The 17851-nt window shown below is 36.4% G+C and overlaps 1 protein-coding gene across 11 annotated transcripts in view; it reads right to left on the bottom strand.

The window, feature by feature from the left end:
* Positions 1-17851, bottom strand: part of si:dkey-172j4.3 — a 174006-nt gene that overhangs the window by 24085 nt on the left and 132070 nt on the right. For all 11 annotated transcript variants that reach the window (XR_015495638.1, XR_015495639.1, XR_015495637.1 and 8 more), the window contains 12 exons: positions 15262-15394; positions 14892-14998; positions 13036-13161; positions 12683-12785; positions 9779-9938; positions 9436-9544; positions 7535-7674; positions 6390-6474; positions 5527-5612; positions 5313-5412; positions 2567-2771; positions 2168-2266 (listed from right to left, as the gene is read on the bottom strand). Coding sequence is in view for 8 of the 11 variants with exons in the window: in XM_087260997.2 (XP_087117123.1) it covers positions 2168-2266; positions 2567-2771; positions 5313-5412; positions 5527-5612; positions 6390-6474; positions 7535-7674; positions 9436-9544; positions 9779-9938; positions 12683-12785; positions 13036-13161; positions 14892-14998; positions 15262-15394 (1453 nt within the window). In the remaining 3 variants the exon portion in view is untranslated. The remainder of the gene's footprint in view (positions 1-2167; positions 2267-2566; positions 2772-5312; positions 5413-5526; positions 5613-6389; positions 6475-7534; positions 7675-9435; positions 9545-9778; positions 9939-12682; positions 12786-13035; positions 13162-14891; positions 14999-15261; positions 15395-17851) is intronic.

Raw genomic sequence — 17851 nt, 5'->3', positions numbered from 1 at the left:
GTACATCCATCCGTACAGCCATCCATCAAACCATCCATCCATCCATCCATTTAAACACCCATCCATCCATCCATCCATCCATCCATCCATTTATACATCCATCCATCCATCCATCCATCCATCTGTGCATCCATCCATTCATCCATCTGTACATCCGTACATCCATCCATTTGAACATACATCCATTCATACATGTGTCCATCCATCCATCCATCCATCCGTCCGTCCGTCCGTCCGTCCGTCCATCCATTCATCCAGCCATCCATTTGAACATCCATCTATTTATACATGCGTCCGTCCATCCTTCCATCCATCCATCCATCCGTACAGCCAGCCATCCATCCATCGATCCATCCGTTTGAACACCCATCCATCCATCCATTCATCCATCCATCCATCTTTGCATACATCCATTCATCCATCTGTACATCCATCCGTACAGCCATCCATCCAACCATCCATCCATCCATTTAAACACCCATCCATCCATCCATCCATCCATTTATACATCCATCCATCTGTGCATCCATCCATTCATCCATCTGTACATCCATCCGTACAGCCATCCATCCATCCATCCATCCATCCATTTGAACACCCATCCATCCATCCATCCATCCATACATACATACATTCATTCGTGTGTCCATCCATTCATCCATCTGTACATCCATCCGTACATCCATCCATCTATCTACACAATTGAATTTTTAAAAATACTGTGAACTCATTTAAATCTCACGACAATAGAAAAGTAACCAGTAATACATTCCATTTATTCATTTTGTGTAAAATCACATTTTTGTGAAACAAAAGAATTACTGATTTTTCAATAATTTGGATAGACTACTAATTGTTTTTTTTTTATTTTGAAATTTCTAATATATATATATATATATATATATATATATATATATATATATTTTTTTTTTAAATGTGATTTAAGTTAGGGAATATTGCATAAAATTTATGGGAAAATCTTTTTTATGACAAGTTTAAGTGGAAATGCAACAAAAATCAGTTCTTTGTAGCATTTATTTTAGTGCTGCCCTTTATGCGAGCTAATGCAGTGTTCTGCATGTTGATGTAGCTGATATAGTTAATTAACTTGCTCTTTCAAGTGATCCTTGGCCTTTTCTTATTTCATGTCTCTGTGTTTGCACAGACGGCTCTGAGAAACGACCTTTTCAAGACACTGTCTGGCTTACATGATGTAGTTTCCACTTCATTAATCTGCAGTAAAAGGTGGTGTACACCAGGGCATGCAAAAACATTTTTTTATATTTGTTGTACTGTAAGATCCTATTTTATACAATTAATTTCAAACGTGCTGTATCGAGAAGGATTTTTAGTCTTCGTTTTTTACAGCTTACCTTCAGATTGAAATGAATAATGATTTTTTACTGCGCCGCTTTATTCAGGGCCATTGGTGGGGTGTTTAAATGTTCCAAAAGGCTAACCACGTGTAAAGGTTTGTGTTAAAAATAGCTGTCATATAACATGCCTATACATACAATTCACTGCAGTTCTCATCTGAAATGAACACTAGAGGCAGTATTCATTCATTTTCCTTCGGCTTAGTCTCTACTTCAGTGGTTGTCACAGTGGAATAATCTGCCAGCTATTCCAGCATACAGTATGTCTAAGCGAATGCCCTTCCAGCCACAATACAGTACTGGCAAACACCTATACACACAAACACACACACACTCATCCACTACAGCCTATTTAGGTCATCCAATTCACTTATAGTGCATGTCTTGTCTTTGGACAGGGGGGAAAACCAGAGCATCCGAAGGAAACCCATGCGAACATGGGGAGAACCTGCAACCTTCACAAAGAAATGTCAAATGGCCCAGCCAGGCCTCAAACCAGTGACCTTCTTGCTGTGAGGCGATAGTATTAGCCACTGAGACAACATGCTGCTGACTAGAGGCATTAAAGCACTAAAATATGTCATTCCTTTTCATGCAAATTATGACAATAAGTACAATATTAATTTCACGATTTATATAGAAATTGTGTATGTTTCACAGCACCTTTGGTAAATAGTTTTTCAATGCCAAAACTGTGTTTGTTTTGCCACAAGCTGTTAGTAAATCCACCCCTAAGGATCTAATTACTAAGCCACATCTATGAATATTCATTAAATGTATCTGTCACTCACGTGTTTCCGCCTCCTTGAGGTCCTCACTGCTGCCTCTTTTGATTGACGAGGTGGAAGACATTCTCTGCACCTGTGTGTGTCTGTTCTGCTCATCCACCACTGACAGAACATAATCAAAAGCAAAAAATTGGGTAAATTGATCAAGCAGCCATTCTGTATTATTCCATTACATCTGGAAGCCAGAGACTTTAAACACACTCAAGATAAATGCAACAGAAAGTAAAGGAGTAAAATGGAATTCATCGAAACCTTTTCATCTCATTCTCTCCGGGCATGTTAATCATTATGAAGTATGCTAGATTTTTTTTCTTCATGCTAATTTAACACAATCTAATCAAGACCCAAAATCAAATTATGCTGCACTTAAGAAGAACGCACTTGTACACAACGAAGACTGACCTTTTTCTGCTTGATCTATGATTTGTCGGAGTGCTTTCTTCAGGCTGTTGGCCCTCAGCATTAGCTGCTCTCTAGATCTGAAGGGTCTGGACTGATCCGTGTCGCTGTCGTCTGGAGAAATGGACCCGGCTGGCACCAGCTGGGCATTGGCATCTTCACTGAGAGCCTTAACCAACGAGTCCAGCTTCTCATTCAGCATGGCACACTGAGAGAGAGACGCAATTCAAAACTTTTTCTACATTTCTCAGAGTTTATATTGAGAATACAACACAGTTTGACTCCTCACATCATGTCCTAACTACACATGACATAGCTAGATTTCAGTGACAAGTAAACTGTCTGTCCACACTAAAAATGATACACATTAACACATATTAAACCTCTTTAACATTAAAAGTAAATGCTGAGTGACTGATATTTGTTGGTTCATCACAGTTCAAGCATTCATTTTCTAACTACACTATATGTGTTTGCTAGCAATTTTACTTTCAAGATCTGAGGTCAATTTTTATTATGGCAATAAAATGGTATCCAAACTCACACCAGTAGCATTTAACACTGAATAAAGCACCTAATCGGTGTCTAAAGTGATCATTATTATAGTAGTTTATGCTGATATTCAGCCATGATATCGCAGAAATAGACATTTCATGCATTGCTGTAGCGGATGATTTGGACCACTACTCAGTTTAGCATGGAAAAAAACAGCTTTCACTGAGTGTTGCCTCATTAAGCGGATGTGGCTACTGAGAATGCGCGAGTGAATCAATGTGACCACATGCAATGCTGCAGTGTGACGCACTACCATGCAGAATGGTCTAACACAAGAAAGACATGACCAGCAGGGGCAGTTATGTAAGAGTGAACAAACTAAACTGATATACTGTTGCAGCGCATACAAGGAGAAGCTAAAGAATTTAAATAGGATAATCATGATTGTCTCATGAAGTTTGTTTATGATGGTTTGTGTGCTGAAAACTATTTGTTTTAAATGTTGTGGCTCAACTAACAATCACGGTCTAAAAATGTAGCTTTAACTAGACTCAAACTTGAACACTGCTAGGGGTTTGAATGTTATTTCATTAGAAGCATAAAAATACAGTGCTTCCGAAAAAATTCATAGCGCTTCACTTTTTCCACATTTTTTTGTGTTACAGCCTTATTCCAAAATGGATTAAATTCAATTATTTCCTCAGAATCATACACACAATACCCCATAATGACAGATTTTTTTAAATTGTTGCAAAGTTATTAAAAATAAAAAAACCCTGAAAAATCACATGTACGTAAGTATTCACAGCATTTGCCGTGAAGCTCTAAATTGAGCTTAGGTACTGTGAATACTTATGTACATGTGATTTTACAGGTTTTTTTTTAATTTTACAGTTTTTCTCAGTGGCTTTGGTGCATTTCTCACAACACTATTTACATTTGCACAACAGTTAATGCATTTCTCAAAACAATTCGTACAAACTGCCAAACCTAGCTGATAATCCGCAAAAGCCTGTCACTTGCTCAAAATGGATAGCTCATTCCATTGCTCATAAAAGCAAGTATTCATGTTAATGAAAATGTCAGTGTCATCAAGATGAAAAGTCCTGACACCATTGTTAATGAACAAGATAGTCAATTGGCTTTGTTATGTTTTCATTATGACAGTTTACTCTGAACATTTTTTCCAATGCAAAAAAGTCAGATTTTGGTGACACTTCCTGAAAATGCGCAAGACAGCACTATATACTATTTACACAGCTATTTGAACACTACAGTAGAGTTAGACATCACTGCATTTAGTGAGGTATCTGAGTACAAGACACTGAATATGTATGTTTCACATTTTTACTGCATTTGCTCTTTGCAATTCTCTTTTATTTACAGCATTGTGCTAAAGAATAAATACAACCTCATTTACAACAAACACAAATGTCCTTTGGGTATCTGCGCACAACTTTAAACAATACTGCAGTACATATTGAAACTGAAACTGCAACATGCACAGGTCTGAGTGTAAATCATTCATCAAATTGTTCAACTTAGAAGGCATTTTCAGGAATTTAGGAAAGTTTGCTTGACAGATTTTGACAACTAGTTCAACATTTTTGTATGTAATGACTCAAGTAATGAAATGAGGACTATTAGTTTTATTTGGAATGACTATTCAGCATTCTCAAGTTTAATTAATTTTGACTGACATGACATAAGCAAATGATGTTAGAAAACAGCAGAGAACTGTATGAAAGCAATTGATGCATGTCCAAAAGCATTTGCAAATTGTTGGAAGGAATGAGAAACTGCTACTATGATGTGCAATAATGACTAATTGTTTTGAGAAATGCATTAGCTGTTGTGCAAATGTAAATAGTGTTGTGGGAAATGCACCAAAGCCCCTGAGAAAAACTGTAATAAATATGCAACAATTTCAAAAAATCTTTTTTTCACATTGTTATCATGGGGTATTGTGAGGAAATAAATATATTTAATCCATTTTGGAATAAGGCTGTAACATAAAAAAATGTGGAAAACGTGAAGTGCTACCAATACTTTCCACAAGCACTGTAAATACCTCAATAAAAATATAATAAAAAGTATTTCTACGTGAGCAAATGAACTACTGCAACTCTATTTTTTATAATTTTGTTTCAGTTCAGGGTTTTCATTGTATGTCTGTTTATTTTTTTAAATTATCTTTTAGCTTGTCATTTAACAATAGCAATAACTGAAACTTCACATGAGCCTCCAGCTTTACCTTTTTAGCCATGGCATCGGCCTCCTCCTTGTTCTCTGTGGCCCGTTCATAAGCTTTGCCGACCTCAGCCACAAAATCATTAACTGTTCCACATAGAAACCTGTGACAGAAGACAACATTCTTCAGGTTCCAACTTAATATTGATTATAATTTGCATTTCTATACTGTACTGTACTGTTTAATGTTTTCACACACAAACAAACTTGTTACTCACTTGGCAGATGAAATAACGTCACTGTGTTTGTCAGAGTCCAGGATTTTGGTCAAGTGAGTGGCAACAGAATCAGCATATTGTGTAATCTGGATTTCAAAAATGGAGTTAAGTTGTTAACACAGGTTCGTCACTGGAACCGTGCCTCATTTTGTCTCCTTAACCAATCACCTACTCCCTAAAAACTTATTTCTGCCAGACTGGCCCTCTAGCACTGTTCTTCTCGTTCTCTCGAAACCACCCTCCCTCTCTCTATTTCCTTGCTTCCCATTAACAATCCCATAACCCTCTTTAACCTCCTAGGTTGAATCGGGGGGGAATATAATCACAAATATTACAGGGACGGTACTTCCACTCCGAGTCTCTGGGCATCATCGTAGGATGCCCAATAAACCTAACTACATGTTCACTGTTTATCCTCTTACATCCCTTACCCTTCATCCCACTGTTCCCTTACCATCCCCTTCATCCCTACAATAAAGTGTAGCTCAAAGTGTGGCGTGGTTCATGCTGGTGAAACATACGTTAAGGTAAAACATCTCATTTAAACAGTTTACACTCCCATTTATATATGTGTTTGTGTAGTTTTTGAAGGAAGTCTCCTACACTCATCAATTGTATATATATATATATATATATATATATATATATATATATATATATATATATATATATATATATATATATATATATACACATAATTTATGTGATGCTTCTGTCTTTAGAAATCATTTATATTTATATCATATATTTGTAAAAAAAAGTTGTGCATCATAGAATTTTTTACTGCAAGCATCAATGTAATGCAAACATACATATACAGTATAGCATATAGCTTTAGATCAGAAACAACATTTGAAGGTCACCTGTAGAGGGGAATCTGATGGGTCGTCGTCTTTTACGATTGCTGGAGTCTGTTTGGTGGGCACTTCATAGGTCATCACACTCCATCTGTGAACACACACATTTACAAACACAAGTACTGTTTAGATAAGCTTTGGTCAATTGCATCACAAGCAGACAAGGGAGATGCATTCCTGCTTACAAGTGATATTTTAGCCTGTCTCTTTTGTCAACTGTCAAACACTTTTCTTTTTTTTTTGAAAGGAGGATCTTTGGGTGTGTAAAAATCATTTTTACACCTTTAAAACAAATAACAAGGTCAGATAACAAGCTTTAATTTCCATTTGTAAAGGTGCTATATAGTGAATTGATTTAATATGGTACTATAAATTGCTTCCTAAAATCTAGGTAGGCCTAATTAAAAAAAATCCCCAGAAATGACTTTATATGCTCGTTTATATAATTCAGAAGAATTAGCACTAGGGCGGAAAGCTCAATTTTGTGTATGAAATGGCTGTGAATAATCAGTTGAGGTTAAATTTCCCTTGTCAAAGAGAAAAAAATGTTCATGTTAACTTATACTAAGATATACTGTCTACTAGTTGTAAAAGTACATGGTATAGTTCACAATATACATGTTAAACTAATGTAAGATACATTTAAACATAAATATAATCTGTCTTTCCCATATTCAGCATTCTTAATGAGCCCCAATGAGATTTCTGCGCCTGCTTCCTAATGTTGCCCAGTTCATGACCTGTCAGTCCCGTTTTCAAAGGTATTTTGTTATGACTGGCCTGTTTTTCGGGATTTTTCACTTGCAGGAATTACATGAGTATGAGGAAATTATGTCTTTGGTTTTGAGACTCACGGTGTGTCATTTCCGTGTACTGAAAACATTATTCAGCTATGCCAAGGTATATCCAGATTATCATTCTATGCCACAATTACAAACTCCTTTTGCCTTTAATTGCTACACCGTGAAAGAAATAGTTTAATAGGTTTTTAATTATTTCTGGATGTGTTAAAAGTATCATCTTAAAATTTTTTAGTGGCATCAACTTGTGATTGGGTCGACAAAAATGCTCCTTAATGCCAGACGTAAACAGGGCCAGAGAGATGTGTTTTTAATGAGAGTCATTCATCATTGTGGCTCAGTATCTCTGACCTGTCCAGCATCTTGGTTGTTGCTCTCTCAAGTTTCTCCAGTATCTGCAGCAGCTGAGCGTCGTCGTCACACAGGCCTCCCCAGCCCAACACACGCGCCAGGTCATTTCCAGTGCCCAGCGGCAGCACACCCAGCTGACACTGTTACAAACACACAAAATAATGAAAATGCCAACCCAGGCTCATTATTGATATGTACCCTTGTATACATTTCAGGAGATCGCAAAATACATCCCAGGAGGTCAGTTTTTTTTGCAGTTTTTTTTGCTGTATACGCCTATTCAGTTCTCAAATTTCTCTTGTGAGTGCCATTGAATGATTTTTCTAAACAATGCAACCGTATACATACTATTGCAGTCGTCCTCAACCACTGGGTTGTGGACTGGTACTGGTCTGTGGATCAACTGCTACCGGCCGCACAAGAAATCATAAATTATTTCCGTTTTATGTATTATCCGAGTCTGAAAAGATTTTATTTTGAAAAGTCTATTATTTTGAAAAATTACCGTATTCTCTCACTTATATCTCAGTCACTTGAGTGCCCAAATTTAACATAAAAGCAGCAAAATAGGTAAAAAACAGACATCTTGGAAAGTGGAAGTGGAAAAGGCCCAGGGAAGGACCCGCGAACTGCAAAGGAATAGATCCGCAACCCATTTGTCAACAAATCAGGTGAAACCACCATGTTTGTGCAAGAAGATCAACTGCTGGAGAAGTGTAGCTTGGAGGTGTGGCTTGTGCGTGCAAGTGGCCTGATGCGCTCGCGCCTTCCAGACGCACCTTGTTGAATAATTACCATGAGCGCAGCGTGAGCCACGTGACAAGAACTGACCAATTGACTTCAGCTTGTATGGAATATACACATTTCGGTCGACTAATTATCTCGGACAAACACAAAACACCCAATTTTCTTGAAGTTTTCTCCATATATAAAACTTGTATCAGAGTGATATGTTTTGTCAGCTTGTCATCCTCTGAGAAAACGGTTCATGGGCGCTTAGCAACCTGTGAAATCAGCAGTCTTTTGCAGCTTAACATTTTATCTTTGTTTAAACTATGGAAAGTTTCAGTAGGGGCAGCATGATGGCGCAGTGGGTAGCACAATTGCCTCACAGCAAGAAGGTCGCTGTTTCAAAAACATGTGCCATAGGTGAATTGAGTAAGCTAAATTGTCCTTAGTGTATGTGTGTAAATAAGTGTGTATGGATGTTTCCCAGTGTTGGGTAGCAGCTGGAAGGGCATCCGCTGCGTGAAACATAAGCTGGATAAGTTGATGGTTCATTCTGCTGTGGCAAACCCAGAATGATAAAGGAACTAAGCCCAAAGGAAAATGAATGAATTAATGTTTCAGTAGGGATGGCGAAAATATCAGTTGCCACATCAGTATTGAGAATATGACCTAACTAATTAACTAAAATTATTTGATCAGTAAAATGATTTTTAAAAATGTTGTTGCTAATGGCACAATATAGTACAGTTGATAAATGATCAATCATTTCTGCTGGTTGATCCACTTTAGATATGTGCTGTTTTGTTGTTACCATGCTTGGATTACTTGCATCAAGATTTAAACTCATAATTGTATATATCAGTTATCAGTTATTAGGCTAAATATCCAGAATTAGTGTATACCTGCCTTTTGGGAGTCTTTGATTAATGCAAAGTACAAAACAACAGCATTCATTTGAAACAGGAAAATTTAGAAATATTATTTTATAAATATCTTTATCATCACTTGATCAATGTATTGCATCATTGCTGAAAAAAATTATAAAAAATGTAATGACTGCTCCCAAACCATTTACTGTAGATTTATAAACTCATCAACCAATATTATTCAAAACCGAAGTGTGTTTTCACCATTTGCTTTTATTAAAATGTCAAATCTTTGTTTGTTCTGACCTGTTTGTGCAGGCTGAGTTTGTCCAGTTCAGAAAGAACCCAGCCCACGCTCCCATCTCCACCGCACACCAGGGTACGAAATGTCTCAAACTTCTGGAAGAGACGAAGTCTGCGCACACATACATACAATAAACACATCTATAAAACAACAAATATCATCCACAGGGCAAATTCCAAACTGTATGCCCAAAACAGACCAGAACACTATGAAAAGTGAAAGTGCTTGATTATTTAGAATGTTAGCAGCTATGAAATAAAATGTTTGACTGTGTTAAAAGGTACTGTGACCCTTTTACTGCCTTTGAAAGTGTTTTAGTATGTGATCAGAGGACGTTGACCTCACCCCAGCTGTGGGCCGCCGTTCATGAGGTCAAAGACCTGCGCTGGATTCAGGAGCTGCTTAAACCTGCGCAGGAACTTGACGCCCTGGTTGTCTCCACTCTTACTGTTCACCAGCACCAGAAGAGGACTGGAGCAGGATGGACTGGTGGCCTTCCAGAAGCCTGCAGGGAACAGGGGATGATGAAGAAGGATAGTGGAGGGGTTGGAGAGGGAGGAGAGAAAGTGGGAATGAGAGAAGGAGAGGACAGGAGAAGAACTTGGGAGGGATGTCGTTTAGAAATGTAACCAATGTAGCTTGTCACATAACATGCTTAAAACTAGATGAATGAACCAATTGTGCCTTTTTAGAAGAGCTGAGTGAAATTGCATTTAAAATGTTGAATAATAGAATACAGATATATCATTTTATTTTGTTCATATTTGTATATAGTTATGTACTGCTGTTCAAGAGTCAGCGATTAAATTGCACCATTAACTAAATAACTGTCCTTATTAATTATTTTGGAAACTGTTACATATATATTTCAGTATTTGTTGATAAAACAAATCATTTAAAAGTACATCAATTATCTAAACTTGAATTGAATGGTTGTAAATGCAGTGCTTGGCATAATTGAGTACACCCCATTTTGAAAAGGAATGTTTTTATCAATTTCTCAGTGAATATAGGCATGTATGTTGGTGCATTTACACAAAACTAATTTATTAAACAGACATATGTCAAAATAATATTTTAGTCATCAAACATATTTAGAAATTGAAAGATAATACAATTAAATTCACGCAAAATATTGCAAAAACATTTTTTACAACCTAAACAAACCCAAAAAAGACTTTTTTTTTGTTGATTTTCTTGTTTTTTTCTCTTTACATTTGTATTTAATATTTTTCTATAACATAAATTTGGGTGTAACAGTTTTCAAACCATTATTGTAAGTTATTTTCTTAAATAAGCTCCAGATTTTGCTTCAGAACTGACTAATCTAATGTATTTGCACAAATATAATATTGCATAGATTCCAATTAAAAATATGAATTTAAAAGAGAGATTTGTGAGGGGTGTACTCATCTATGCTGAGCACTTTATGTACAGTAAGTCTTTATTGTGACTTTTTTAACAATTTAATTTACAATTACTGTAGTAATGTATTAATGGTAACATTGTATTTGTCTGGTTACACAGGATCCACGCATTTATTATAAAAATAGCAATACATTATGCATAATAACATGCAATTAACCCTAAACCCAACCTTCATCCTAACCCTAATCATGAAGTACGTAGTAAGCTTTTGAATGGTTGTGCAAACACTATAAATTCTAAAGTACAAACAAAAATATTGTAGAAAATGCATTTATTTTGTAATTTTCAACTTTCTCAGTGTTTCTTAAACTAAATAACAGGGATGCACCAGATCTTTCGGCCACTGAAAATCATTGACTGATGGGGAATTTCACTTTTCAGCCAAAAGAGAAAAAGGCTGAAAATATAAACTGAAAAAAACGTAGACATATAAAAATATATGTCTAAACCAGCTTTCACACCAGATGCAGAAAATGCTGCCACAAAAGTGGTTTGTTGCCACGCTGACCGAGGTGCAAGAGCAGCAGAGCGCTTAATTGACTAGCTTATGCACATTGTGGTCAAAGTTTAAAACAGCATATTTTTCTGCTCTACGAATACTTTGCTCAAGTATATTTATACTCATTTATGCTCATGGGAAAAGTCTACTTAAACAACATGCTATTATGTTGTTTGTAAATGTAATGTAATGTAATTTCTATAATTGTTCATGCTGTTTGAATTAGTATTTACTGTCAATAAAACGTAGTGTTTTATAGTGTTTAAAAAATAACTGTAAAAAAAAAAAGCTAATTTAGAGTTCAATTTAAAACATCTGCCATATGCCACAGTCATATCACCCTGCAGCCCAAGACCAGTTACACACTAAAGCTAAGCAGGGCTGAGTCTGGTTTGTCAGCCTGATCTCATGAGGAAATGTAAATATTTTACGTTTTGTCAGTTTAGTGACTAATTCGTACAAATTCGTACGAGTTTAGTCGTACCAAAAAGTCCTTTTAAAAAGGAGGTGTGGGTAATGAGCAAATCGTACTAAACTGTACGAATTAGATCGTACAAATTCATGCGAATTAGCCACTAAATCAAAAAGCTACGAACTACTGTGAGTTTGCGTTGGGTTAGTACTTGGATGAGAGACCACATGGAAAAACTAGGTTTGCTGTTGGAAGTAGTGTTAGTAAGGCCAGCTGGTGGCGCTCAATCTGTGGTCTGTGTGAGTTCTAATGCCCCAGTAAAAGTGAAGGGGACACCATATTGTCAGTGACCACCGTCTTTCCGATTAGATGTTAAAACTTAGGTCCTGACTCTCTGTGGTCATTAAAAATCCCATGGCACTTCTCGTAAAGAGGTGTCCTGGCCAAATTCCCTTCATTGGCCCTTTACCATCATGCCCTCCCAATCATTCCCCTCCACCGAATTGGCTGTATCATTGTCTCTCCACTCCACCTAAAGCTGGTGTTGTGCACTGTTGTCCTATGGCTGCCGTTGCATCATCCAAACGGATGCTGCACATTGGTGGTGGGTGTAGAGTGAGACCCCTCATGATTGTGAAGCAATGGGTGTATGGCCATACATGATAAATGCACTATATAAATACACACATTACACATCTACTTAATATCATTGAATACAATAATAAATAATTACAAAGCATTTTTGGTTTTACTTTTCGGCCAAGTGCATATACTGTACGGGAGGTTTTGTGCCATTTTGGATCATCCTAACAAAATCTATATTTTTTTACATACACAAAGGCATATGACAATGCATGTAGGCATTATGAAGACTAAGCTGAGCTGATGCAGTTGCCAGGGCAACCCTTACCGTCAGAGTCGATGCTGTTAAGTGCAGTGGGTGGAATGATGGAGACCTTACACTGACCCAGAGGACAAACCTTCCCCAACTGCTCTTTACAGCTGTTGTGCACCTACACACACAGACAAATGCATCACTGACTACTCATGAACACTCATCAGTCTAACGCACTGGTTGCACAAGGTACACACCTGTACAAGTACCATATGATGTCATAGTCTTTACTGTAAACTCCGGGTGTGTTTATCTGGTTGTTATGGTTACTGAATCTGAAGTGGGTGTGATTGTGTATTATTGTTGGTGTGGGTGAAATGCACTGTATTGTGGGTTGGTTTTACAGAGTGGGCAGGAAAGTCACGTACGATGGCTTTGCACCAGAGACACCGCCAGTCCTGTAGTCGCCGGACGCTGCCGCAGTTTCGATCGCACACCACACACTTAGCGCTGACCGGCAGGTTTCCCTCCAACCACTGGTGAGGCATTGATACCTGCACACACAGACACACACATTTAGCTTGAAGGCTGCATTCACACTACAGATCTTGATGGTCAATTCTGATTTTGTGACTGTATCAGATTTATTTATTTTTTTGCTGACCTGTTTACATCATCTTTTAAAAGTGACTCGTATTCGACTGTCTGTATTTACACAGCACATGCCAGAGGCATAATGACTAGGAAAAACAAGAGCAGGCGCTGACTGACAGCTGATAATAAAAGAGCGCCCTTTTCTGGATTCCTGTATTTAATCTGTTCAAAGGGTTTCATTTAAAAAAAAAATTTTAGTTTTACTCTAATTTATGACAGAAAAGTTCTCATTTTGCCATCTTTTTTTTGATCTAGGCACTTTGTCTGCGTTTACACTGCATGGTTCAAGTAACTTACTAGCACATATTGGATATGGCTCATGTACGTGTAAGCAGGAAAAAATCACATGGATTCTGATTTACTCAGATCAGATTTAGGCCCTGTTCATCTGTAGAAATTTATCTGATATGAATCGGATCTGTGCATTCGTATCTACAGTGTAAGCAGGCATATCGGAGTTTCATCTGTCAATGCGAGTCACGCATCATCAAAAACCATGGCGAATGACGTAAATGCTGACGCTTTCATTTCGGAACAGACTTCAGCAGAGTTGCAAACCTTAAATCTTATACACGAGGATTAAAAAAAGCTTTATATTGGTGACGTTTGTTCCTTGACAGCTGAAAATCCGATCTACCTGGTTATATTGTAGACACGAGGGTATGGATCCGATTAATATCGGATAGATTTACAAATATGTACAAGGCCTGATTCTGATTTGAGTAAATCGAAATCCATATGATTTTTCCTGCTTACACGTACATTGGCCATATTCGATCTGTGCCACATGGGAGAAAAAAAATCTAAATTGAGTCACTTGAACCATGCAGTGTAACTGCAGCCAAAGGCATAGTTTACACTAAAAATGATAATTTCCCCATCATTTCCTCACATTTGAAACATTCTTTTTCTGGTTTTGAATTACAGTGCTCAGCATATATAAATACACCCCTCACAAATCTTTTTAAAATTCATTTTTTTAATAGAAAACTATATAATATTATATTTGTGCACATACATTAGATAAGTCAGTACTGAAGCAAATCTGGAGCTCATCTAACAAAATAACTTACAATAACAATCCAAAAACGAGCACAGCCAAATTTATATGTTAGAAAAATATTAAATACAAATTTAAAAAAAGAGGAAAAATAAAGAGAAGCAAAAAAATGGAAAAGTTTAATTGCAATTTTGTAGGTTGTAATTTATTTGTGCAATATTTAGCTTGAATTTAATTGGATTATCTTTCAATTTCTAAATCTGTTTGGTGACTAAAATATTATTTTAATAAATATATTTGTTTAATAAATCTATTTTGTTTAAATGCACCAAAATACATTGCCTATATTTACTGGGAAACGGATACAAATACTCATTTAAAAATGAGGTGTACTCAATTATGCTGAGCACTGTGTGCTGGAAGCCAGCAGTCACTAACATCAATAGTAGGAACAGAATATATTATGAACGTCAATGGCTGCTGCTTTACAACATTTTTCGAAACATCCTCCTTTGCGTTTAACAGAAGAAAGAAGCTTGGAACAAGGGAGAGCAAATGCTGACTGAATATTAAATATTAGATGAACTATCCCTTTAAGAGAACAAATCACTTGAAAAAAAAATCACTTACTCCATCCTCATCCTCGATGATGTCATTTCCTATAGATGCCAGAGTTGTCCATTTACAGGTATTGGTGGATCGTACGGCACAGCGCTTGTGGGCTTTGAACTTACACACTAACACACACAAACAGGAAGATGGGATGAAATGAAACAAATCATCAGCAGAAAGTGATGACAGGCTGAGGGCAATGTTCCTATTGATTACGCTCTAAACAAACAACATCAGTGTTCGTTCTAGGAGCAGAATAAACATCTCATGAAAGAAAAAATTGCACCCAAGGGAAAAATTCAAACACTGTTCATAAAGAGAGGAAAAACAAAGACAGAAAATGCAGAAACATGAGATGGTGTTGTTGTGAAGCTGTGTTGATGTTTACCTTCACAGGAGAGACCATGAGAGGTAACACCCGGCAGAGCCTCTCGACACACGTTGCAGAAAGTGGGCCGGGCATGAGAGCAGGCGTACCAGTTATGCATCCCGGAGAAGTGCTCCATGTTGAACTGACTGGCCTGGAATCAGACAAATCGTGTCAGCATCAGCGTGCTATAAATATTCAACCCACTAATGAGATCTAGGCCAGTAGCTGTCAACTAGAGTTCCTCTGTGAACTTCCAATGGGACCTCAAGATGGCTTATAGGCCACATAAAAGCCAAAGCTAAACGCTGTTGCTAAGTTTGGTTCAGTTAAGCTGTAGTGGTTAATTCTGTTCTGTATACAGTAATATACGGGAGTGACAACTTCCTTCAGCTAATCCAGAATTCAGGGATGCAGGTTGTGTAAACTGCAGGTAGCACAGGCAGTGGTGAATTGAAATGTGTAAAATCTATGCAGTGTGTAAGAAACCAAACTGAACAAGTAGTTGTTAATGACATACTTAAACACAAGTAAGATGTGACTCAATTCTGTGCATAAAATCACAGGAATGAACTGAAATACACAATTATACAAGCTTCGTCTAAATGATTCATGTTTCTATCATCATGAAAACACAATTTGTTTCTCTTTTTGTTCAAAATATATCTTACCCACAGTCCGGATGAATGAAAAAGCTAAACTAAATCTTGCTTCTTTTGATATATTGACCATTTATATTTTTGCTAGAACTATTTATTGTGGGGACCATGAAAGTATTTTGAATGTGATAATGAATGCTTGTACTGGCTGACATTTATATTTCTTCGTTTAGCAGGCAGCTGAAAGGAAAAACTTAAAATAACCAGAATTAGCGTTTTATTTATTGATATTTTGATATATATATATATATATATATATATATATATATATATATATATATATATATATATATATATATATATATATACAGTTAAAGTCAAATTTTTAGCCCCCTTTGAATTTTATTTTCTTTTATTTTACATATTTCCCAAATTATGTTTAACAGAGCAAGAAAAATTTTCACAGTATGTCAGATAATATTTTTTCTTCTGGAAAAGGCTTAGTTGTTCTATTTCGGTTAGAATAAAAGCAGTTTTCAATTGTTAACAAATTATTTTAAGGTCAAAATTATTACCCCCTTTATTTTTTTCGATAGTCTGCACAGAAAACCATAAATTACCCTAACCTGCCTAGTTAACCTAATTAACCTAGTTAAGCCTTTAAATGTCACTTTAAGCTGTATAGAAGTGTCTTGAAAAATATCTAGTCAAATATTATTTATTGTCATCATGGCGAAGATAAAATAAATCAGTTATTAGAAATGAGTTATTAAAACTATTATGTTTAGAAATGTGTTGAAAAAAAATCTTCTCTCTGTTAAACAGAAATTGGGGTAAAAAATAGACAGGGGGGCTAATAATTCTGACTCCAACTGTACATATCTATTAAAGAAACGTTTGTAATAAAGTGTCTGGTGCATATGAAGATGAATGGATAGTCTCTCTACAGGTGGTTTAAAAGAACATAAATAAAATCTTATATAATAATAAAAATTTAGAAAATAAAGACTGTCTAATGTCCCGGGGCCAGTTTAACCTGCCTGCGACCTTTTGTCGATTGCATGCAAATATAGTCTTGGGGTGCTTTCACACCTAGACGTTTGTTTTGGAAGCCGTCTTGTTTACCCAGCTAGCACGATTTGTTTGGCATATGTGAATCCAGCTATCGCGCTCGGATCCGCGCCAAATCAATTGGTCCGAGATTGTCCTAATGAGGTGGTCTCGGCTCGATTGAATGGAACTCTGGAGTGGATAGATTGTAGTGAGAAAGCAAAACAATTCCACAAATTAATAAAACAGGCTATATCACAGTGTTTTATGGTTGTGTAATAGCCATATACGGTTAAATGAAGAGACAATTATGAGTAAGGCGGGATTTCATTCCTGGAAGCCTTTTGCATTTCATGTTGAATAAGTGAAAGCATGCTAAAATATTACTGAGTGTGTCTTTTTCTGTCAGCAGAATTGACTGAAATTACTATCTGATCATTTTTTCCATATTTTAATAGTATAATATATTTTGTATTAGGCCTATTGTTTTGTTCATTTCAGCACAGACGCCATGAAAGAAAGATCAGCATTGATCTGCTTCATGATCTGTTATTTCTCTCTTTATTTTAAGCCTATAATCCATATATCTAGCAAATGTTTTTAATATACTAATTAATTCAACAGATGGATTTTGACAAAACTTGACAACTGCAATGAGGCTATGTATGAGAATATGTGACTAAGAAATAGCTATAAAGTTCTTTTCTTTTGGTGGGGCCAGTGAGAATTTTGGCAAGGCAGGAAAAAATCTGAACCACTGGCCTAATCGGGTCAGTAGAAAAAACGCTTAGTGTTGAACCCTGTTAGATAATTCATATTATGAATAATTCTAAGGAGATTTTATTACTATAAATACATTTGTCGAGCTCTGAAATATTTTATCAAGTAGAAATTGTGCGTAGTTGGGGTGACTCACACAGAGTGACTCATTTACATCAATATCACCTAATCCAACTACAATT

This window comes from Danio rerio, chromosome 7 (assembly GCF_052040795.2).
Source record: "Danio rerio strain M-AB ecotype USA chromosome 7, GRCz13ab, whole genome shotgun sequence".
Taxonomy (NCBI): domain Eukaryota; kingdom Metazoa; phylum Chordata; class Actinopteri; order Cypriniformes; family Danionidae; genus Danio; species Danio rerio.
Note: the sequence above shows the minus strand (reverse complement) of the source record. Positions and strands in the feature narration are given on the sequence as shown.